Genomic DNA, 19,252 nt, shown 5'->3' with positions numbered 1-19,252 from the left:
GTCAAGGAAGCATCTACACCAGGGTCGAGAAGCCGTCATTGAACAGGGGAGGGGGTCTACGCCACCACTTATCCCCCACTTACAATGCTGTCCTTTCATCACTTCCCAGGAAACTCAACAAACGTAACCTATTGGCCTCAGGTGAAGATACCAACGATGGTCGTTCAGTCTTGGCCTCGGGTAGTCCTAACGACTGTAACGACTGTCGTCACAGCAACAAGGAACACTAACGAACCAGCTGTATCGATGACCAACGACCCCACTGAGGTTAAATTCCTGAGTTTCCCTGCCAGTCAGTCAGAACTGAAGAAGTCCTTTGGATGAGGGACGAAACGTCTTCCAGTATCTTCAACCAAGTCCAGTTGCCCTTCATTTTAACCTTCGTTGGATATAATTCTCATAGTTTTAATGCATTAGAACCATTTTGTAATGTGTTATTTTTCTAATGCCTAAAATCACTGTTATAATGCGTTATAATGTTAAGTTACTCTAAGTGGTCAGTGGATGCTTTAAGTAAATTAATGAAATTCCTGAGGTAAAGGCAGATGGTAATAAATTACTATCAAGCTGAGGCAACCACACAATAGACTCAACCTACTAAACCTCCCTATAAGGTATTCCGTTTTCACTGATGAGCTGCTTGTGGTAAGGCTGTCATGGGGTTTCATGTTCTTTTTGCTTCCAGAAATCCATCTCTGTTGGTGAGTTGCACTCACAGGTGATGCTTCCTGATGATCTTCCCTGGTATTTGTGAGGTCACCTGGATTCTAATAGTGCTTTCACATCTAGCAATTCACTTTTGGGAATGGCCTCATCAAATGTATCTCATCTTCTAAAATCCAAATGGTTTTAAGCAGTCCCTACTAGGGCTGAACGATTAATTGCATTTGCGATATTATCGCGATGTAATAAAACAAGATTTTCTAATCGCAAAGGCTGCGATTACACTCTGGTCACATGACATCCAAGCGGAAAGCAGTCTGCAGACGAAGTTGATGCTTGGTCTGCAGGTTACGCTGTGCCTTGCCTTCTTGTTGTAAAATGGCCTTAATTTGACAGAAGCTGACACTACATAAACTTTAGTATCACACAGGGAATGAAAGCAGCAGCCAACTGTGGGTAACTTGGTGGTGGTGCTGGTGGGTGAAATCGTCGGGCTTTGGCAGACAGGAAAAATGCACAACAGAAAGACACCTTTAGTGAGGTAAGCGTAATGTGGCGATCGCCGCCTGTGTCACACACACACAGCCACCAGTCAGCTCAGGAAATATCTGTGAAACGGCTTTTCAAACCAAACGCACAAATCCGAAAGAGGCCCAGTCTGTCCCAAGTTACAGCCTGGTTACAGCCAGTGCGCCGCTTGCCAGCATCGGAGGCTGCGGGGGAGGGGAACTCCGGTGTTGTCTGAGAATTACTAAGCTTGTCTAATAAACACAAGAGGCGACACTTGGTTTTATTTTCGTTGGCCAACTTTTGAATTGAACCTCAAACTGAGTATTTTTTGTTTGCTTACTGGGATACAGAAAGATGGACTAGGAGATTTGAACTGAGATAAGGATGCATTAATTAGTGGTTGAACTGTGGGTTTTGTATTGAGCGCATACTGTATAACACACTGTGGTGATTTAGTTTTTCTTGTGGTCTGTAGGTAGGCCGACCTGATGATATCATATTATTTAATGCCCTGACGACTCTAATTATCTTTCTCATATTATTATAGTAATTTGATATAGCTTCTCCACCATTGCTCATAATAATAATTCTACCTAATTCATCATAACACAAGAAAGAACAGTGTAGTTCCATCTATCTAATATTGTGTATACACTGATTTACTGCTTGTCCATTTTGAATAATACAGAAGGTAAAGAGCTTAAAAATTAATCGCATATTAAATCGCAGTCGAAATATTGGGGGAAAAAATCGCAATTAGATTATTTTCCAAAATTGTTCAGCCCTAGTCCCTACTTACTGAGTAGGTATAGTAGCTGTAAGTAGATCCAGGTTCTCATGGTCAGTGCATGCTTATGTACTGCCATCCTTGGCCTTTTTAACACTTTCGCTGAACTGCACTGTAAATGGTGTGACATAACAAAATCAAGGAAAGTGTTTAATAATATACAAACAAACATGAAAGAGATTCATCTCAATTGTAAGACACTTTCATATACTATTATTTATTGGATATGAAATTTTGAATAACACTATTTTTCTCCATGAATTGGACTTGGACTTGCACCATTTGAATAAAAGTAAGTTAGTCTTTGTCCTTTCAAAACTGTTGAAAGTTATACAAATGTATGATGAGTGATGATTATATCTCCCCTAATGAAATACTGAACTGTTTTTATGAAAGATATTTTGAGATAAATAAACACACATTTTTGGTTCTTTTATGTGTGTCACACAATAGAACATTACGACACACTAAAGGACAATAATGGTAATTATTGCATTAAAGAGGAAGTAAATGGTATTAAATTAAAGCATTTTTACTTAACTTTCAATATGTAATGTCGATACAAACAATATCAATATCAACCGTGTTTTTAAAAAACAAAACAAACAATTTTTCATCGACATAATTAAAGTTGACTCCTCAATAGAGCAGACCTTGTGTAATTATTTTGGTGTCAGAGAAGAAAGAAAATGTAATTTTGATTAAAAGAAACAATCTCAATGTCCATGTTATATATAAATATATAATCATTTTTTTAATTTAATTTCAATTTACTTTCTTGGTTGTTCTCTACCCTTCACCCTTTCTGTGTTGATCCCTGTTAATTTTCTCTCTATACTTAAGTGTCCTCACTCTCCCAACCATTTCTCTCCCTCATTTCTTCCTATCTAAAAAAGAAAAAATTTACTTTCACATTTCACATTACTTATTTTCATGACACTTTATACCAGTAAAACTTTTCTGCAGAAACAGCTGAAAATATTTTTTACTGTAATTTTTTGCATTTAAAGGAGTTAAACAAATCTTAATTATTAATTTTAAAGTGCGTTTTAAAGAGACTTTGTCCTCTTGTGTGACAGTCACAGGTGTCGCACCAGAGGACATTTCTGTCACACCAAAGGATGTTTCAGCCTTTTTGTGCCAGTTAATGACCATGCTATACCTAGCTAACCTGTCATTAGAAGTTAGCAACACACATTAGCTACATTTTCTATAATTATGTACTTTAACATACAGTTTTTAATTAAAAAATATAATTTAGGGCTGTCACACCAAAGGACAAAAAAACGTAACACTTTTATAGTGGTGAACAATTCTGAGACAAAAACTTACCATGTGCACATCATGGGCTTCAAAGGGGGCTTCAGTACCATTAACTTTAAATAAGGTTGTCTGTTGAATTGCCCGATTAAAATTAAGATATGGTGTGACACCAGAGCACTTGGTTCTCAGTGACTCGGCCGGGGACCGCCGACCTTCCGATTAACAGGCAACCCCCTCTCCTGAGCCACAGCCACCCCTCAAATAAATGATTGCCATTTACTAAAATAGACACTTGTAACATTATGCCTGAGGTATTTATCAACATTGAGTGTCATTTTATTTTATAAAAGTTGTAATTTATTGAACCATGTTCAAAAACAAAGCTGTTTTTACAACAACAGGTCCTTGTAAAACAAATAAAGCACATAAATATATATTCATAAACGTCAGCCTGAAAATAAGAAATCAGTTTAATGTCCTGGCTGTTTGTAGGCTTGTTAGTGTAGAGGTGAATGTCAGCACACACATGTCCAAACCTAGAGCATATGCTGATGAGCCATGTAGTCTGTCGGATATCACCCAGTCACTGTCAAATTAAGGAAATGAAATGCTCCTTGATCTAGGTAACGTGTTACTGTGTTTAACATCTACATGTTCTCACTGGCTCAGATTATGAATATCAATGAGATATGTTACATCATTTTGCATTCAATTAAATTTTATTTATATAGCACCAAATCACAACAACAGTTATCTCACAGCGCTTTTCATAAAAGAGCAGGTCTAGACCGTACTCCAGGGGTATTCAATTAGATTTCAAAGAGGTCTAGTTAGAGAAAATTTCCTGAAGCAAAGGTCCGTAACATCAAAACGACGAACTTGCGTTATCATTCAGTACTATAACCTATAGTTGTATAGTTGTCAGTTTTCACATCAAACTGGAAGGATAATAAATAATAACTATTCAAATAATAAATTCTAAATTTAAGTAAACTAAAGTGCCTAATTTTTAGAAAAAATGTAATAAAAAGTGTAGCTTGAAGTGATGAAGTGTAGTCTTAACCAATTTTATAATAAACACTCACACATCATAACAAATGAACAGCTGTAATGCCTCCTCTTCTCTTTCATTTCTCTTACAGAGCTACCACTTTCCTACTTTCTGTTGTTCAGTGAGAAACGTGAGCTCCAGCTAGAATATTGGAGATCTATGAGATATTCTGGTTTTGAACTGCCCGTGGGAGGAATGTACATGTGAAAATCTGTACATTCTTGATTAAAAGTCATGTGAAATCTCTTATCTTTCGTCTCCTCAATTCGGGTGTGTTTCCAAAACGTCTCTGGTGAATCTCGCGGACTCGACTCGCAAGCAACGGTATGCACAGATTTGATTGGCTGAGCAGCGTCACATGAGACGATTGGAGCACATGCGATTGGTCTGTGAGTTTCCTGGTCCTCTAAACCAGTACAGTAATTGCTAGAAAAGCTGCGCGGGTTAAAATAGAAACGCTCCGTCACAAGGTAGTAAGTCTCAATAATAAATGGGCTGTAGGTCGGCGGTCCGGAGAGGACGGCGGCTGGGTCCGGATCCGGACCGCGGTCCGCCTATTAGTGACCTCTGCCGTACTCTATGATGCTATTTACAGAAGCCCAACAATTCCCACCAAGAGCAGCACTAGGCGACAGAGGCGAGGAAAAACTTCCTTTTAAGAGGCAGAAACCTCGAGCAGAACCATGGCTCAGGGTGGGCGGCCATCTGCCTCGACCGGTTGGTCAATCATTCAATACTCAAATGTACAAAACCATGTCACTAGAGGACTTTAATCCCAATCCATGCATGGATGTGCCTGAATTTTCTTTAATTAAACACAGATAAAACATTCCGTCTCCTCTCATTCCCTCGCTCTCCCACACATTTCCTGTCTCTCTTCAACTGCTCCTATCAAATAAAGGCAAAAGCCCAAAAAATAAACTAAGCCAGAAATCTTGGTGTGGTCATGGACCACAAGTTTCAAGTTTCAACAAGCACATTACAGGTGCGGTCATATAATTAGAACATCATCAAAAAGTTGATTTATTAAGTATTTCCATTCAAAAAGTGAAACTTGGATATTATATTCATTCATCACACACAGACTGATATATTTCAAAATGTTTATTTCATTTAATTGTGACGATTAAAACTGACAACCAATGAAAATCCCAAATTCAGTATCTTCCGAAAATTTGAATATTACTTAAGACCAATACAAAAAAAGGATTTTTAGAAATGTTGGCCAACTGAAAAGTATGAACATGAAAAGTATGAGCATGTACAGCACTCAATACTTAGTTGGGGCTCCTTTTGCCTGATTACTGCAGCAATGCGGCGTGGCATGGAGTCGATCAGTCTGTGGCACTGCTCAGGTGTTATGAGAGCCCAGGTTGCTCTGATAGTGGCCTTCAGCTCTTCTGCATTGTTGGTCTGGCGTATCGCATCTTCCTCTTCACAATACCCCATAGATTTTCTATAGGGTTAAGGTCAGGCGGTTTGCTGGCCAATTAAGAACAGGGATACCATGGTCCTTAAACCAGGTACTGGTAGCTTTGGCACTGTGCAGGTGCCAAGTCCTGTTGGAAAATGAAATCTGCATCTCCGTTGGTAAGCAGCAGGAAGCATGAAGTGCTCCAAAACTTCCTGGGAGACGGCTGCTTTGACCTTGGACCTCAGAAAACACAGTGGACCAACACCAGCAGATGACATGGCACCCCAAACCATCACTGACTATGGAAACTTTACACTGGACTTCAAGCAACGTGGATTCTGTGCCTCTCCTCTCTTCCTCCAGACTCTGGGACCTTGATTTCCAAAGGAAATGCAAAATTTACTTTCATCAGAGAACATAACTTTGGACCACTCAGCAGCAGTCCAGTCCTTTTTGTCTTTAGCCCAGGCGAGACGCTTCTGACGCTGTGTCTTGTTCAAGAGTGGCTTGACACAAGGAATGCGACAGCTGAAACCCATGTCTTGCATACGTCTGTGCGTGGTGGTTCTTGAAGCACTGACTCCAGCTGCAGTCCACTCTTTGTGAATCTCCCCCACATTTTTGAATGGGTTTTGTTTCACAATCCTCTCCAGGGTGCGGTTATCCCTATTGCTTGTACACTTTTTTCTACCACATCTTTTCCTTCCCTTCGCCTCTCTATTAATGTGCTTGGACACAGAGCTCTGTGAACAGCCAGCCTCTTTAGCAATGACCTTTTGTGTCTTGCCCTCCTTGTGCAAGGTGTCAATGGTCGTCTTTTGGACAGCTGTCAAGTCAGCAGTCTTCCCCATGATTGTGTAGCCTACAGAACTAGACTGAGAGACCATTTAAAGGCCTTTGCAGGTGTTTGGAGTTAATTAGCTGATTAAAGTGCGGCACCAGGTGTCTTCATATTGAACCTTTTCACAATATTCTAATTTTCTGAGATATGATTTTGGGGTTTTCATTAGTTGTCAGTTATAATCATCAAAATTAAAAGGAATGAACACTTGAAATCTATCAGTCTGTGTGGAATGAATGTATACATTATACAAGTTTCACTTTTTGAATGGAATTACTGAAGTAAATCAACTTTTTGATGATATTCTAATTATATGACCAGCACCTGTATATAAGACAATTACAAAGTCAGGCTACTATCACCTGAAGAATATATGAAGGAATTAAGGACTTATTAGGAAAAACTTGTCAATGCATTTATCTTAAGTCGACTGGACTACTATAGCGGTCTCCCTAAAAATCAAGTGGTATCTGATTCCGAACACTGCTTCTTGAGTCCTTACTAAGACCAAAAAAGGCCATCAAATCACTCCAGTTCTGAGGTCTTCATAGTGGCTGAAGACTTTAGTTTGTAGCATTTTTACTGAATCAACTTTGAGGCTTTTGATTAATATCTTACACTGCACTATAACTTTTACTCTTCTGTTGTATCTTGTTTTTATTTTCTATTTAACTCTTTTCAAATTGTATTTAAATATAATTTATTGACACTGATGCTGTTGATGATATGTGCTATACAAATAAACTTGCCTTGCCGTACTATAAGAATTACTACACTGAAAAATGGCACTCTCAGACTGATTTGGTCAATCAGTTGGTTAGTACCAGCCAGTTTGGTGTAAGAAGCACAGTGGCTTAAGTTGAATCTGAGACAGTTCCATGACCAATCACAATTGAAGTCAAGGGAGATCTTAAATGGGCTCAAGTCAAGGCACAATAATAAACAAGGGAAAGGTTCTACAGCCATGCTAGCAGCTCTGGGTGACCATATTCTCAACCCCCCAAACTGGGATCCTTAAGTGCATTGCACGTTCATGCACGTGTACATGCTTATGCACGCACTGGCAGCCATACCAACATGTACCCATTTTCTGCTGAAGCTATGCAGGTTAGTACTGGGAGACCTCCAGGGAAAACCAAGTTGCTGCTGGAAGAGGTGTTGTGGGCGATTAGGGGGCAGTCTTCCCTCTGGTCCTTAAAATAAATTGCAATCCCCCACCGCATTGACGCTGTGCTGTAGGAGATGCCGTCCTTTGGATGAGATGTTAAACCGAGGTCCTGACTCATTGTGGTCTGGCTCTCTCCACCTGGCCATCTAATCATCCCCCCGTGTAACTGGCTCTATGTTTTCCTGCCTCTCAGGATGATGTGTGGTAAGCGTTCTGGCACAAATGGCTGCCGTGCATCACCCAGGTGGTCTTAATCAATAAAATAGCCTATGATGTCCGTTTTGTAAATTATGGTCCCATTTAGAGTAAAACAGGTGGCTATTTACATTTAACTAACCATGAACTTGTTTTTGGGTGTTGTCAATGTTGTCTAGGAGTGTTGTGTTTTCAATTTATGAAAGATAAAAATGTCTTGTTCAGTGGTACTAAAAGACAGCTTAAGGAGTTGGAGTTGCCTGTGTAGCGAGGCGGATCGTTTGCAGCTCTCACTAAGGAGCCTGGCTTTAACCCTACTGCGAATTTCTAAGACATTATTAAATACTCCACCTGGGGAATTTCACCAAGAAATATAATTCAGCCAACACTGATAAATGAAGGCAGTGCTTGGTGTCAATAGCAGGAAGAGGAAGTGGCCATGCCACCATTTATACCTTCCTGCTTCCTGTTTAATCAATACCTGCAATCTACTGACCCCGCCCACTCCTGTCAATTAACACAGCAATGGTCTCTTACCCCATGCTGCTACACCTGTTCATTTATTCCGGTAAGTACATTTTATTTTATGCCAAAGTTAGCATCCCAATAAATATCACAGCTAATGTGAATTAAAGTGCACCTACTTCTGGTTTAAAACAGACAAGATGGCGACCACCAAAAGCCAAACTCGAGGCGATGTCACAATGGCTACGTCCTTCTTTTATACAGGCTACGGTCTGCATCCAGGTCCCTCGCTAATTTTTAGGCCAGAACGGTCACAAGCAGAATTAAATAAATATGTTGGGATTTTTAGAATGCAATCTAAATAAACATTATTTATTTATTAATATTGACTGTATTATTTTGACCTGGTATTAAACCCCAAATATTCAAGACCACCTTGTATTAAAAAAATGTGACAAGTGGAGAAAAACTCCTGCACATGAATGTACTAAGACTTCATACATTGCTCATTTCACAGGCCAGGAAGCATGCTTCTTGTCATGTGGTCATGTGACAATAACAATGGTCAGGTGAGACACTGTAAACCTGCTACTTCTGTTAATATTTTCAAACTAAAACGTTTTGTGAAACCCAATAATGACAAATTAGCAAAGCTAGAAGAATGAAAGTAAATGGAAGTAAATAACTATTTTTTAGTCCTTTCCCCAGCATTGCTAAGTTAACTCTCCAGTCTGTGCGTAATTTCACACTTTTCCCTTAACCAGTTTAATATAAATGGCTGTACATTAATTTGATGGTAGTCTATTCATCGGCTATAACGCTGTAACAGAACTGCCCGGTTTGCTAAATGACAGCTCCATAGATGTAAATCATGTCTTACGTTACAGTTTTGTTTTGGAAATTTACCCTTCTGTCTTCCGCTTTACCTCCGGCTAACTGTAACGTTAGCTAACTTGACGCATCCGCTGTTAGCAGGGTCAAAGTGCAGCACACAGACTGGACGCAGGGTCGTTGGCGTCTGCACTCAAACAAGAATGGCTCCGCTGAAGTTCTGCGCGAATATTTCCTGGCTGTTCACTGAGCTTCCAGATTTCAGCCAGAGAATCTACGCGGCTGCCTCGGCTGGCTTTCAGGCTGTGGAGGCAGGCTGGCTCTACGACTCCGACCTGCACGAGCTTCAGATGGCCAGGGAGGCTGCAGGAGTGGAGGTGGTCCTCATCAACACCCCGCCGGGTAAAAACAGTCCTGCCACCACACTGAGGTTCATTACACCCAGACAGCACTGATACTGAAATGCTAGTAATGATTAGCGGATGATGGCGGTGGGAATGAGACGATGTGTGTGTTACAGGAAATGTAAAGGCAGGTGATCTTGGTCTTGGAGCAGTTCCTGGAAGAGAAGCAGAGTTCAGACAGGGTCTGGATCTTGCTTTGAAGTATGCAAGAGCTTTGGACTGCAAAAAGTGAGTAAATATCAGTAGGTAACTTTGTTCTCACTCCAGAACCTTCACCCTAAAAAGTTTAATAAAGTTGACAATGCAAACTACACATTGAACACCTTTCAACAAAAAAAGTTACAGTGCTTCACATGATATATGAAAAGACAGAACAAAGTTATAAAAGATACACAAGGCAGTATAAAAACAAATAGGCTATATAATGTAAAAAAAAACAACAACTACAAAAATAGATTAAACACAACTGAAGCAATAGAAAAAAAATTGCAATGAAGTGAAGCTCAGTTTCATAAATGGCAGTGGCAAGCAGAAAAGTTTTTAGCCTCATTTTAAGAGTCCAGTGTTTCCCAGAGAATGACAGGTGTAACTGTGGCAACGGGGGTGGTTATTTATTTTTTTAGTTTTAGTTCACCATTTAAATTCAATATAATTCTCCACCTTGTTTTAGTGTTTACTCACAAAGTACTTGAATTGGCTCACCTTGCCTTTCCCTTGCAGTCCCCCCCCCCCCCACACACACACCTACACGTCTGGTCTGTCACTGCAAACACACCGACTTGCCCTGCGCATTTCTGTTTGTCTCTCCCTGTATGTCTCTGCTCTGCTGACTTTCTTTGTCTGCATATGGAGGAGGCTTGTTGATGACGTAGCCTATCGAAACCATCATGGTACAGGCAACAGCAGGTATTCACTGTTGCTTTACCTGGTGTGTGCTTGTAAAATATTCATCGTTTTCACATCTTCTAAGGCAAGAATTATACTTTCCGCGTCTGTGAGTGTGCAAGGGTTCTTTTAGGGTCCGAATGATGAACAAATTGTCATCAGAGACAGGTCCACCGCCAGGGCACCAACCGATCTACAGCGCATGTGTGGAACGAGTCCACTAAGCTGACTCCAGAAAGTAACATAAACAGAAGTAGTCCACGTCTATGGGGTCCGCAAGTGTCCATGTGCGCGTCCGCTCCAGGGTATATTCGTGCTTTGGTCCGCACACCCATCAAGATCACAGGGGTGTGTGTAAGGCTTAATCTGGTTTGAGGTTGTAAAAAAAATGATTTGCACATGTTAAATAAATCATGACAGTAGATCACTATACAAAAGTCTGTAAAAATATTTTTTTAAAGTTAGATTTTTTTTGTTCTCAATTAAAATAGTAGGCAGGCTAGCAAGCGTGCGTGCAGGAAGGGGGATGCGGAAAGTGCTGCAGCACCCCCTATTGACAGGGAGGAACACTGTGAGCAAATTACATGAGCAGACTACATAATGGGCACTATTGTTACTATATGACAGCATAAAATCCAGCAGGTTAGTGCTTAATGTAGGGGATGCTCTTGATATTCCAGTCTAATGATTTGACGTCAGCAGCTGTTTGCACTGTTTTGTCATGATTATAGGAGCTACATTGGTGTGATGCGCAAATCGGCTCTTACAGTATCTGAAAAATCATATGCGCTCAAATCATCCACCGACCCTCAACCCAACTAATGATTTTATCCCACCTCTACCGGTCCTTTTAACTTTCCAGGTGATTTCTTTATTGTGTTGATGTATGAGTTTTCTTTAACGGTTTACTTTCATGATTACATTGAGAGGCTGCTGTCAGTCATTTTAAATATTTCCATGGGCGCAGTAATGTCACAGCAAATACTGTGGGACATTTATGCAGCAAAACTAACAACTGTAGGTATAAACTTAACACGACAGACAGAGGAAACTCTGCAGAGGAAAAATAATTCAACATTTAGCTTCTGAAATAATTTAGATGCTCTGATGAAGCTTAGGATTGATCAGCAGGACGGCTGATTTACTCAAAACAGTTTCACTGTATGAACTGGACTGTGTTTGAGACCTTTTGGATGTGTAGAACACAAAATAGATTATATTCTGACTGATCTTGTCAGGCTGTCGGGAGATTTAAATATGAAGAAATGCTGCTGTGCCCTTTGCGTAATTACACACAGCGTCTTTTTTAACGGGGAAATGCTTCACTCTGTTTCACCCACTCGGAAATTCACAAAATGTTTCACCCAAAACTCTGACCTCAAACAGCGGTGCTACCGGTACATTCAGTGTCAAAGAACACAACGCTAAAATTAATTATTTTTGTTCATGAAGTCACCTGTCTGTCATTAGGAAAAACACAACAACTGTGGGAAATCATGATCTTTTACCTAATTTTTATTTTTGTTTTATTCATTTAGAGTACGGTCTAGACCGGCTCTTTTATGAGCGCTATGAGAACTGTTGTTGTGATTTAGCGCTATATAAGTAAAATTGAATTGAACTGAAGATCTCTCTGCCGACTGTATGGCGACTGTAACTTCCACTAACCACAAGAAAACAAAAAGGGGTTACTTTGTGGCTATAACAATGCTGTTGACGTAATGTACAGATCACCTGTAACCCCTGCTGGAGCAAGAGAACTACAAAACGATCAGTATTTTATGATTAATTAGGCTGTAATCAAAACCCATGTTAAGTCTAATTTTTGGGACAGGAGTCGGGACAACTTCTCGTGATTCAGGACTGTCCCAAATGTTTTGGGACGTCTGGTCACCCTAGCTGTGTGTGTGACGTAGGGACTGATCACCACAATACGCTTACCTTACTACACGTGTCTTTCAGTTGTGCATTTTTCCCGACCGTCAAAGCGGAGAATGGCCCGACAATTTTAACCAACACCACCACCAATTTACCCGCGGGTGGCCGGTGCTACTTAATTCAATTAAATAAATTTCTGTAGTGTCAGCTTCTGTCAAGCTTAAAGCTAATGATACACAGAGCAACTTTTAGAGCAATCGTGCAGGGCAATGTTGTCATCAATGGTAATGAGTAAAGATTACTACCGTAATCCCCTCCCCCCACCACTCCGCCACCCGCCCTGCACCGCCGCTATCCGTTCAAAACATAGTCAGACTTGCCACTAGCAAGATTGCCCAGCAACATTGCTCAAAAAGTTGCCCCGTGTATGTACATTTGCAGACAGTGAAACTGACAAAATAAGTTTGAAGAGGCTTGATGGTAAATTTTCAATAAAGTGAATAAAAAAAACTATTGTTTAAGGTAATTCCTATTCTCACCTTGCCAGTTTCATCTGTAGCCTTTTGAAATTAAGTGTATTTTTGCTTACACTGCATTCCAGTCAAATATTTTGTAAAATATGGTCATTCATTTTTATAAATGTTATAAATACTTAATATTTCATTAAGCATATATAGAGTTACTACCTATTCAGACTCATAATGCTGTTTACTCTTGAGAATGGAGACAGACTGTACCATAGACATACTGACTGGCTGAATGTGCTGTGAACATTAAGTCAGTGGTTCTCAAACTTTTTCCTGTGAAGGACCCCTAAACTGACAAATTAGACCACGGACCTCTATTTGATACGATTTTTTCCCCCAGTTTCTCCCATCTGATAGGATTTTTTTTTGTTTTTATATGTTTTATTACAGAACAGTTATGGAATCCATGAACAAAATAGTCATATGTTTTTTATTGTGTTATGGATGGAATGTATATAGAAAACAAATGATTCCCCTTTTTGCTGGGGACACCCTGGAGCCCCTTCAAGGTCCTCTGAGAACCACTGCATCAAGTTATAGCAGCTACTGTAAAGAGAGTGAGAGATCACAAGGGTGACTTCTATATCATCTTTACTAAAACAACATAACACAATTGGAACAATTAACAGACAAAAACAGATTCATAACCCATCACACATGGCACACACTGAAAGTGAATCCAGCGTTTTGGTCGGCTTGATTACATACAAGTCAATGCAAAGGGTCTTTCGCGACATTCGCTGGTTCGCTCGAGTTCAAATTTTTCAACTTGGGCGAGCAATTTCCTTGACGCGATGTTGTAAAAGCCTATCAGCTGTGAGACTGTCTAAACGCCACCGGCAGCTTTGGAGTGTTGTTTGGAGAGGACCTGGCGAGCAGTGTAATGACAATCTGCTGGTCGACAGAGAGAGCTGCTAAAGAACGGGGATGTGTACGGGGAGCAACGCTGCAGCTTTTGGACACAAACACCCGTAGTCGGTCTGAATTCTGCTCTGACAACTATGCCGTTTACCCACGGGAGAGTTAACTGCTTTTATTAAATTTGCTTTTTACCTTAGTTTTTGGGATTACAACTTGATTTATCTTCACTTGCGCTTCTCAGCAGCTAGCTTCCGTGCACTGTTGTTTGAACTCTGTTGGACTACTAATTCATATTTATATTAGGGCTGTCAAAAATAGCGCGTTAACGACGTTAATTCGTTGTTTGTCGTTAATTACGTCAATTTTTTTAACGCATTTCACGCATGCGCAGTGTGACAAATTATTCAGGTCAGGAAAGTGGTTGGGACGGGAGCTAGAGGCGAGATGGAGCAAGGTGAGCAAAGTGGGCCTATTGACGGATTCAAATATAAAAAGAATGATGATGGTACAGTTAACAAGTACAAGGTTATTTGCAAGATTTGTAACAAGCAGTTTCAATTTCACCAGAGCTGTTCAAGCTTGAGGTACCATGTCAACGCCAAACATGCGTTTGCTGGGTCGTCAGGTTCAGCAAGTGGTTCGCGCCAGACCACGCTGAATTTTCGCGGGCCATTAACAAAATCAACCTCAGATAATTTGACCAACAAAATAGCAAAATGGATTGCAAAGGATTGTAGACCCGTTAGTATTGTAGAAGACTCAGGTTTCATTGATGTTTTGAAAGTGGCGTCTCAAGACTCATCCTATAGGCCACCGTCAAGAGCCACAGTTATGACGAAAATCCACGAGCTCTATCAAAACGAGGTCTTGGCTCAAGTAAATCATATCGCCCTGACAGGAGACCATTGGACATCAGTGAATAACAACAATTATTAACAATTATTTGGCTGTGTTAATAAACGGACATAATATGAAAATTATGTATCTGTGTCTTTTTATTTATCTTTTGGTATGCATTTCAGAAAAAAAAATGGTTAGGATTCAGGTGTAATTGCAAATAGTGATTAATCCACTGAAAATTCTGATTAATTTGATTAAAAATTTTAATCATTTGACAGCCCTAATTTATATACATTGCTGTCTCAGAGCTTTTGTGTTTTGTGATGAGGACACTTTACATAAGAGTTAATTTAGTTCAGAAGGGATATTAAGCAGTTTTTCTTCTTTGGGTATAAAGTATTTGCCATGAATTTATCAGGATCCACCTGATGGCAGGGAGGGTTCCTGTGGGCTCTCCCAGAACAACAGTTGCCAAGGAGATGGAAGCTATGTTTGTACAGAACCTAAACTATGCTGCAGATATCCTCTCAAAGGTGAGTGACTTTTTCTGTCAAACATAACACAAATCCTCAGCTGTGTACATGTTGTGAAACTGAATTTCTGCAGAAATATAATGGAAGAAAAGAAAGAGGATATACATACGATTAAAACAAATGGAAGATTCAAATTACATTTACAGGAATGTAGTATACTACAAGAGACTGTAAATACTACAATACACTACAAATCCATGAGTACCAACTATAAAATACAGTTAATAAATTACTTCTGCATATGAATTAACAGAACACAATGTTAAACAATATTTTAATATTTGAATACATTTTTAAGGGATGACAAAGTTGTTTAATTGGCAAAAGCATATCCACATAACTTTGTCTAAAATCAAAACAAAGTTTGTTACAAAACAAGTAAGCTTGAGTTTAAGAAATTATTTTTAACACCCATCAGGTCCCATAGGTATGGTATTTAAATGATAAGGATAATAAGAAAGTTAATAGCATATACTGTAAATATCATCATTTGTTATGTACGAATTAAACAAACAAGATACAATGTGTTAGTGTAATCTAATCTTTTTGGTTGCATTTCTCTCTGTTACAGTACGTGGATACTGTAGTATTCATGTAGGTTTAAAATGTTTCATATTAGTTAGTCCTACAATCCAAAATTGGTTTGGAGCACAATTGTCACCATTTGATGTGATGTGTTATCAGAATGTTGTGAAATGTCACTGTTCCTCACAGGAAGGAATCACAGGTTTGATTGAACCAATCAACACAAGGATTACAGATCCTAGGTATTTTCTGGACTCTCCTCATCAGGGTAAGACACAGTCCCTAACCAGCATGTACAACTCTCAAGACAAGACCCCTGACCACTGACATGGAACAGTGCACTGCTGGGTTACTGCCCCTGTTAAAGTCAGGCAAATAAGGACCCAACCCAAAGGTTGCAAACCCAAACAACCCAATGGTTGCAAATCTTGTCGATTGTTTTTAAAATAAAAGCTCTTTTGGTTCCATGAAGCTGAACAATTAAATAAATACAAACACATCTGGAGTTCATCTTGGAGTGGTAGAGGCTTGATTTGAGCACCGGGAGCTGTCCCCACTCACTACACACTAGAATGAATCTCAGTATCAGTTAACACTCCTCTCTGCACATGGAAGCCATCGACTATTAAGTGATTTAAGTGAAGTGATTTAAGTGAAAGCCAGTTTTGCTGGAGAATATTTCAAATAAACTTTACAGTTAAATTGTTATATCCATAGTACATTCCTGCAAAAAAAATGTTAATGCATCCAAGATGTTCGATTTAATTGGGTGTGAGATTGGTGGAGGAGTGCCACATTACCAGCCAACAACATCCCAGCCAACAAAAATTTTAATAAGCAAAGAAAGATTTAAGTTTAGACTATTTTGTGGCAACATTCTCACCATATTCTGTGGGAATTTCTGTAAAAGAACACATTTCGTCCTCCTGTCATTTCTGGTCACAGTTAACTTTTGATCTTTTTTCCCCCATATTGGATGAGAGTGTTTTGAATGAGATAAAATAAACATGTCTAATAAGATGTCATTATGTTCTCCCGCTTCTGCTATAACCTTTACATGACATACAGTATGGCCCATAAGTCATTTTGCTACCACTAATAGATTTATGTAATCAGTCCATTGATGTAAGTGCTGTAATTGATTCTAAAATGAAACTGCTTTACATGATTCCAAATTGAAATGTAAAAGATTCAGACAGAACCAGGTGTGGCATGTTGTAATCGTGTGCTCAGCAGATTTGTTGCTGTAACAGTATGAGCACACCAGTGTTTGAGAAAGGTGTCTCATTGCTACCACTTCTCTTCAACAAATCACACCTTCTGTCTGGCCACGAGTTACGTCTCAGCTCATCTTCATTTTTGTGTCTGTAGCGGCTGCAATACTGGAGAAGGTTGGAAAGCCTAATATCAAGCTGCAAATGGTGGGTACTTCAGAAATGTGTTGTAACGTGAAAATAAAAGTGCAAAAAAATCTGATAAAGCTCTTGCTCTAACAGATGTCTGAACTGTTTCAGGATGTCTTTCATTGGCAAATAATGGATGGAAACCTGACACAAAACATACACAAGTATCTCCCCATAATTGGTGAGTAAAGATGGAAGAAACACTGAAAAGTTGTACAATTAGTACAACCTACAATTACAGATATTAATATACCTTAAATCAATACAGAATGGCAATCTAATAATTTTACAGTATCATTTGCTGTGAAAAATGGCATTGATCATAAAATAAAAATGTTGAAAATATTGTACTACAGCCTTGGTGACGAGACTGAGGCTGTTGCCTCACCCTCCATCTCATAAAATTAGTAACCCATGAGGGGTTTTTGGTCCAACTTTGATATCTGACAATGACATTTTGGTTTGCACAAAATTTAGATTGGCAAGACTCATTAGAGGAACAAGAATTTAACTACCTGCTTGGCTTTGTGCAAACATCACGCATTTAGTAGCTGTACCCGATTGTGCGTCTAAATAGCTACTAAGAATACACTTGTGCAAATTTAATTACCTTGATTAATTGCCCAGGCTTTTGTTTGCTAAAATCATTGAATTGATCCTGCCTATATTTAGAACAGGTGTCCATGCGGGACAGGCCTTTAATTCCTTTCACACAAAACTGTAATAGGATAATAATAATAATAATAATTAATAATAATAAATAAAACAGTTTATGTCAAACAGTATGAATATTTCTTCTATAAAAATGATTATATCAATTACACATTATTCATTTGAGCCAGCTCTGACGGACAGGTTATGCACTTTTATTTTGTAGGCAGCAAGGTAACGAAAACAAGCATACCCAACAACATGGTGCAGGATGCAGAGAAAAGTGGCAGAAGTTAACAAAAAGTGAGCGATGGACTTCACATGACAGTATTCACAACTTGAATGAATTTTTATGAAAAGTTTTGATTCTTTTGATCGGTGGACCCTTACAGACTAAAGGCATATAAATAATTGAGGAACAGACACATTCCTTTACGGCCACTTCAAAGGTAGTGAGCCGGCACTTTTTTCTTCTCTTGTTTATCATGCCGGTAAATCTGAGTGAATTAGACTTTGTTTCCATAAATTGAACTGAAGGATTGAATTGTGGAGAATCTAACTGATCTAACGATTTGTAGCATCTCCATACTGGAAAAAAGTTGTTGTCTTTCTCAGGTCATGTGCAGATTGCTCAGGTTCCAGGCAGGAATGAGCCTGACAGTGCCGGAGAGCTCAACTACAGCTACCTGTTAAACACACTGGAAAAGCACCACTACCAGGGATACATTGGCTGTGAATATAAGCCGCTAGGTTAGGACTCTTTTTATTTGATTCATTATGGTACCCATTTAGACAAAATAAATGTAAATAATCATCTCTGTCCTCTTTAGGCTCCACAAAGGAGGGTCTGGGTTGGATCAAAGATTACTGCACACACAGGAAGTGATGAGCACAGGTGTCCAACCACAAATATGTTGTTTAATGGCAGTCCTGTTACACTTGTTAACTTCTACCGGCACTAACACTATTTTTCTTTTACCTTTGAACAAATTCTTTCTATTTTTTAAACACACATTTTTTTCCTTTAATAGCATGTACAATCCTACCAAATAAAGCCTGATGTAAGCCTACTTGATGTAAATAGTATGTACATTTTGTTAAGAAAGACATATCAGGTACATCTGTAATGCAGTCCACTACAACAGCACGAACTAACTGCAGTTAGGGTTGGGCTGATAGACGATGCCATCGTCCATCGAACAATGGCTGAAATACATCACAATGGTTGTTTCTTGAAATTTGTTTGATGTGGGAGTTAAACGACATGTCCTGATCAAAGATAACTCAGTGCTGGAGGCCAGGGCGATGCCATCCAGAGTAACTATTATCTTTAGATAATGCGTCACGGAGGTGCTTGGGCCCCAGTACCATAACTTCCGTCTTATCTGAGTTTAACATGAGAAAATTACAGGTCATCCTGATTTTTACATCTTGAAGGCACACTTGAAGTTCAACTAACTGATTAGTAACATCTGGCTCGATCGATAGATATAACGATGGATTTATGGTGTTTCCTGATAATATTGCCTAAAAGAAGCATATATAAGGAATGGACCA

General features: G+C 39.3%; 1 protein-coding gene across 2 annotated transcripts; it reads left to right on the top strand.

The window, feature by feature from the left end:
- The first annotated feature begins 9,323 nt into the window (after positions 1-9,323).
- Positions 9,324-18,770, top strand: hyi (hydroxypyruvate isomerase). Of its 2 annotated transcripts, none has more exons than XM_038716864.1 (8): positions 9,324-9,590; positions 9,709-9,820; positions 15,002-15,116; positions 15,831-15,909; positions 17,013-17,062; positions 17,156-17,225; positions 17,922-17,998; positions 18,311-18,410. In XM_038716864.1, exons 1-7 carry the CDS (start codon positions 9,392-9,394, stop codon positions 17,990-17,992), a joined length of 696 nt encoding a protein of 231 aa, XP_038572792.1. In that variant the 5' UTR covers positions 9,324-9,391; the 3' UTR covers positions 17,993-17,998; positions 18,311-18,410. The 2 variants fall into 2 exon arrangements, with proteins under 2 accessions (XP_038572792.1, XP_038572791.1); XM_038716863.1 differs by lacking the exon at positions 17,922-17,998 and adding an exon at positions 18,526-18,770 and having other exon boundaries at positions 9,328-9,590; positions 18,311-18,445.
- Positions 18,771-19,252: the final 482 nt, after the last annotated feature.

The sequence above is a fragment of the Micropterus salmoides genome, unplaced genomic scaffold (genome assembly GCF_014851395.1).
Source record: "Micropterus salmoides isolate LMB-PRFRI ecotype aquatic unplaced genomic scaffold, ASM1485139v1 Ms_hic_scaffold_13, whole genome shotgun sequence".
NCBI lineage: Eukaryota > Metazoa > Chordata > Actinopteri > Centrarchiformes > Centrarchidae > Micropterus > Micropterus salmoides.
This window is presented reverse-complemented; position numbering and strand designations above follow the sequence as displayed.

What these genes read in the sequence shown, in the direction of transcription:
- hyi (XM_038716863.1), top strand. Translation starts at nt 9,392, where the DNA reads ATGGCTCCGCTGAAGTTCTGCGCGAATATTTCCTGGCTGTTCACTGAG. An exon ending in CTGCAGATATCCTCTCAAAG is followed by an intron (nt 15,117 to 15,830) that starts GTGAGTGACTTT and finishes TGTTCCTCACAG; the next exon opens with GAAGGAATCACAGGTTTGAT. An exon ending in CTAATATCAAGCTGCAAATG is followed by an intron (nt 17,063 to 17,155) that starts GTGGGTACTTCA and finishes GAACTGTTTCAG; the next exon opens with GATGTCTTTCATTGGCAAAT.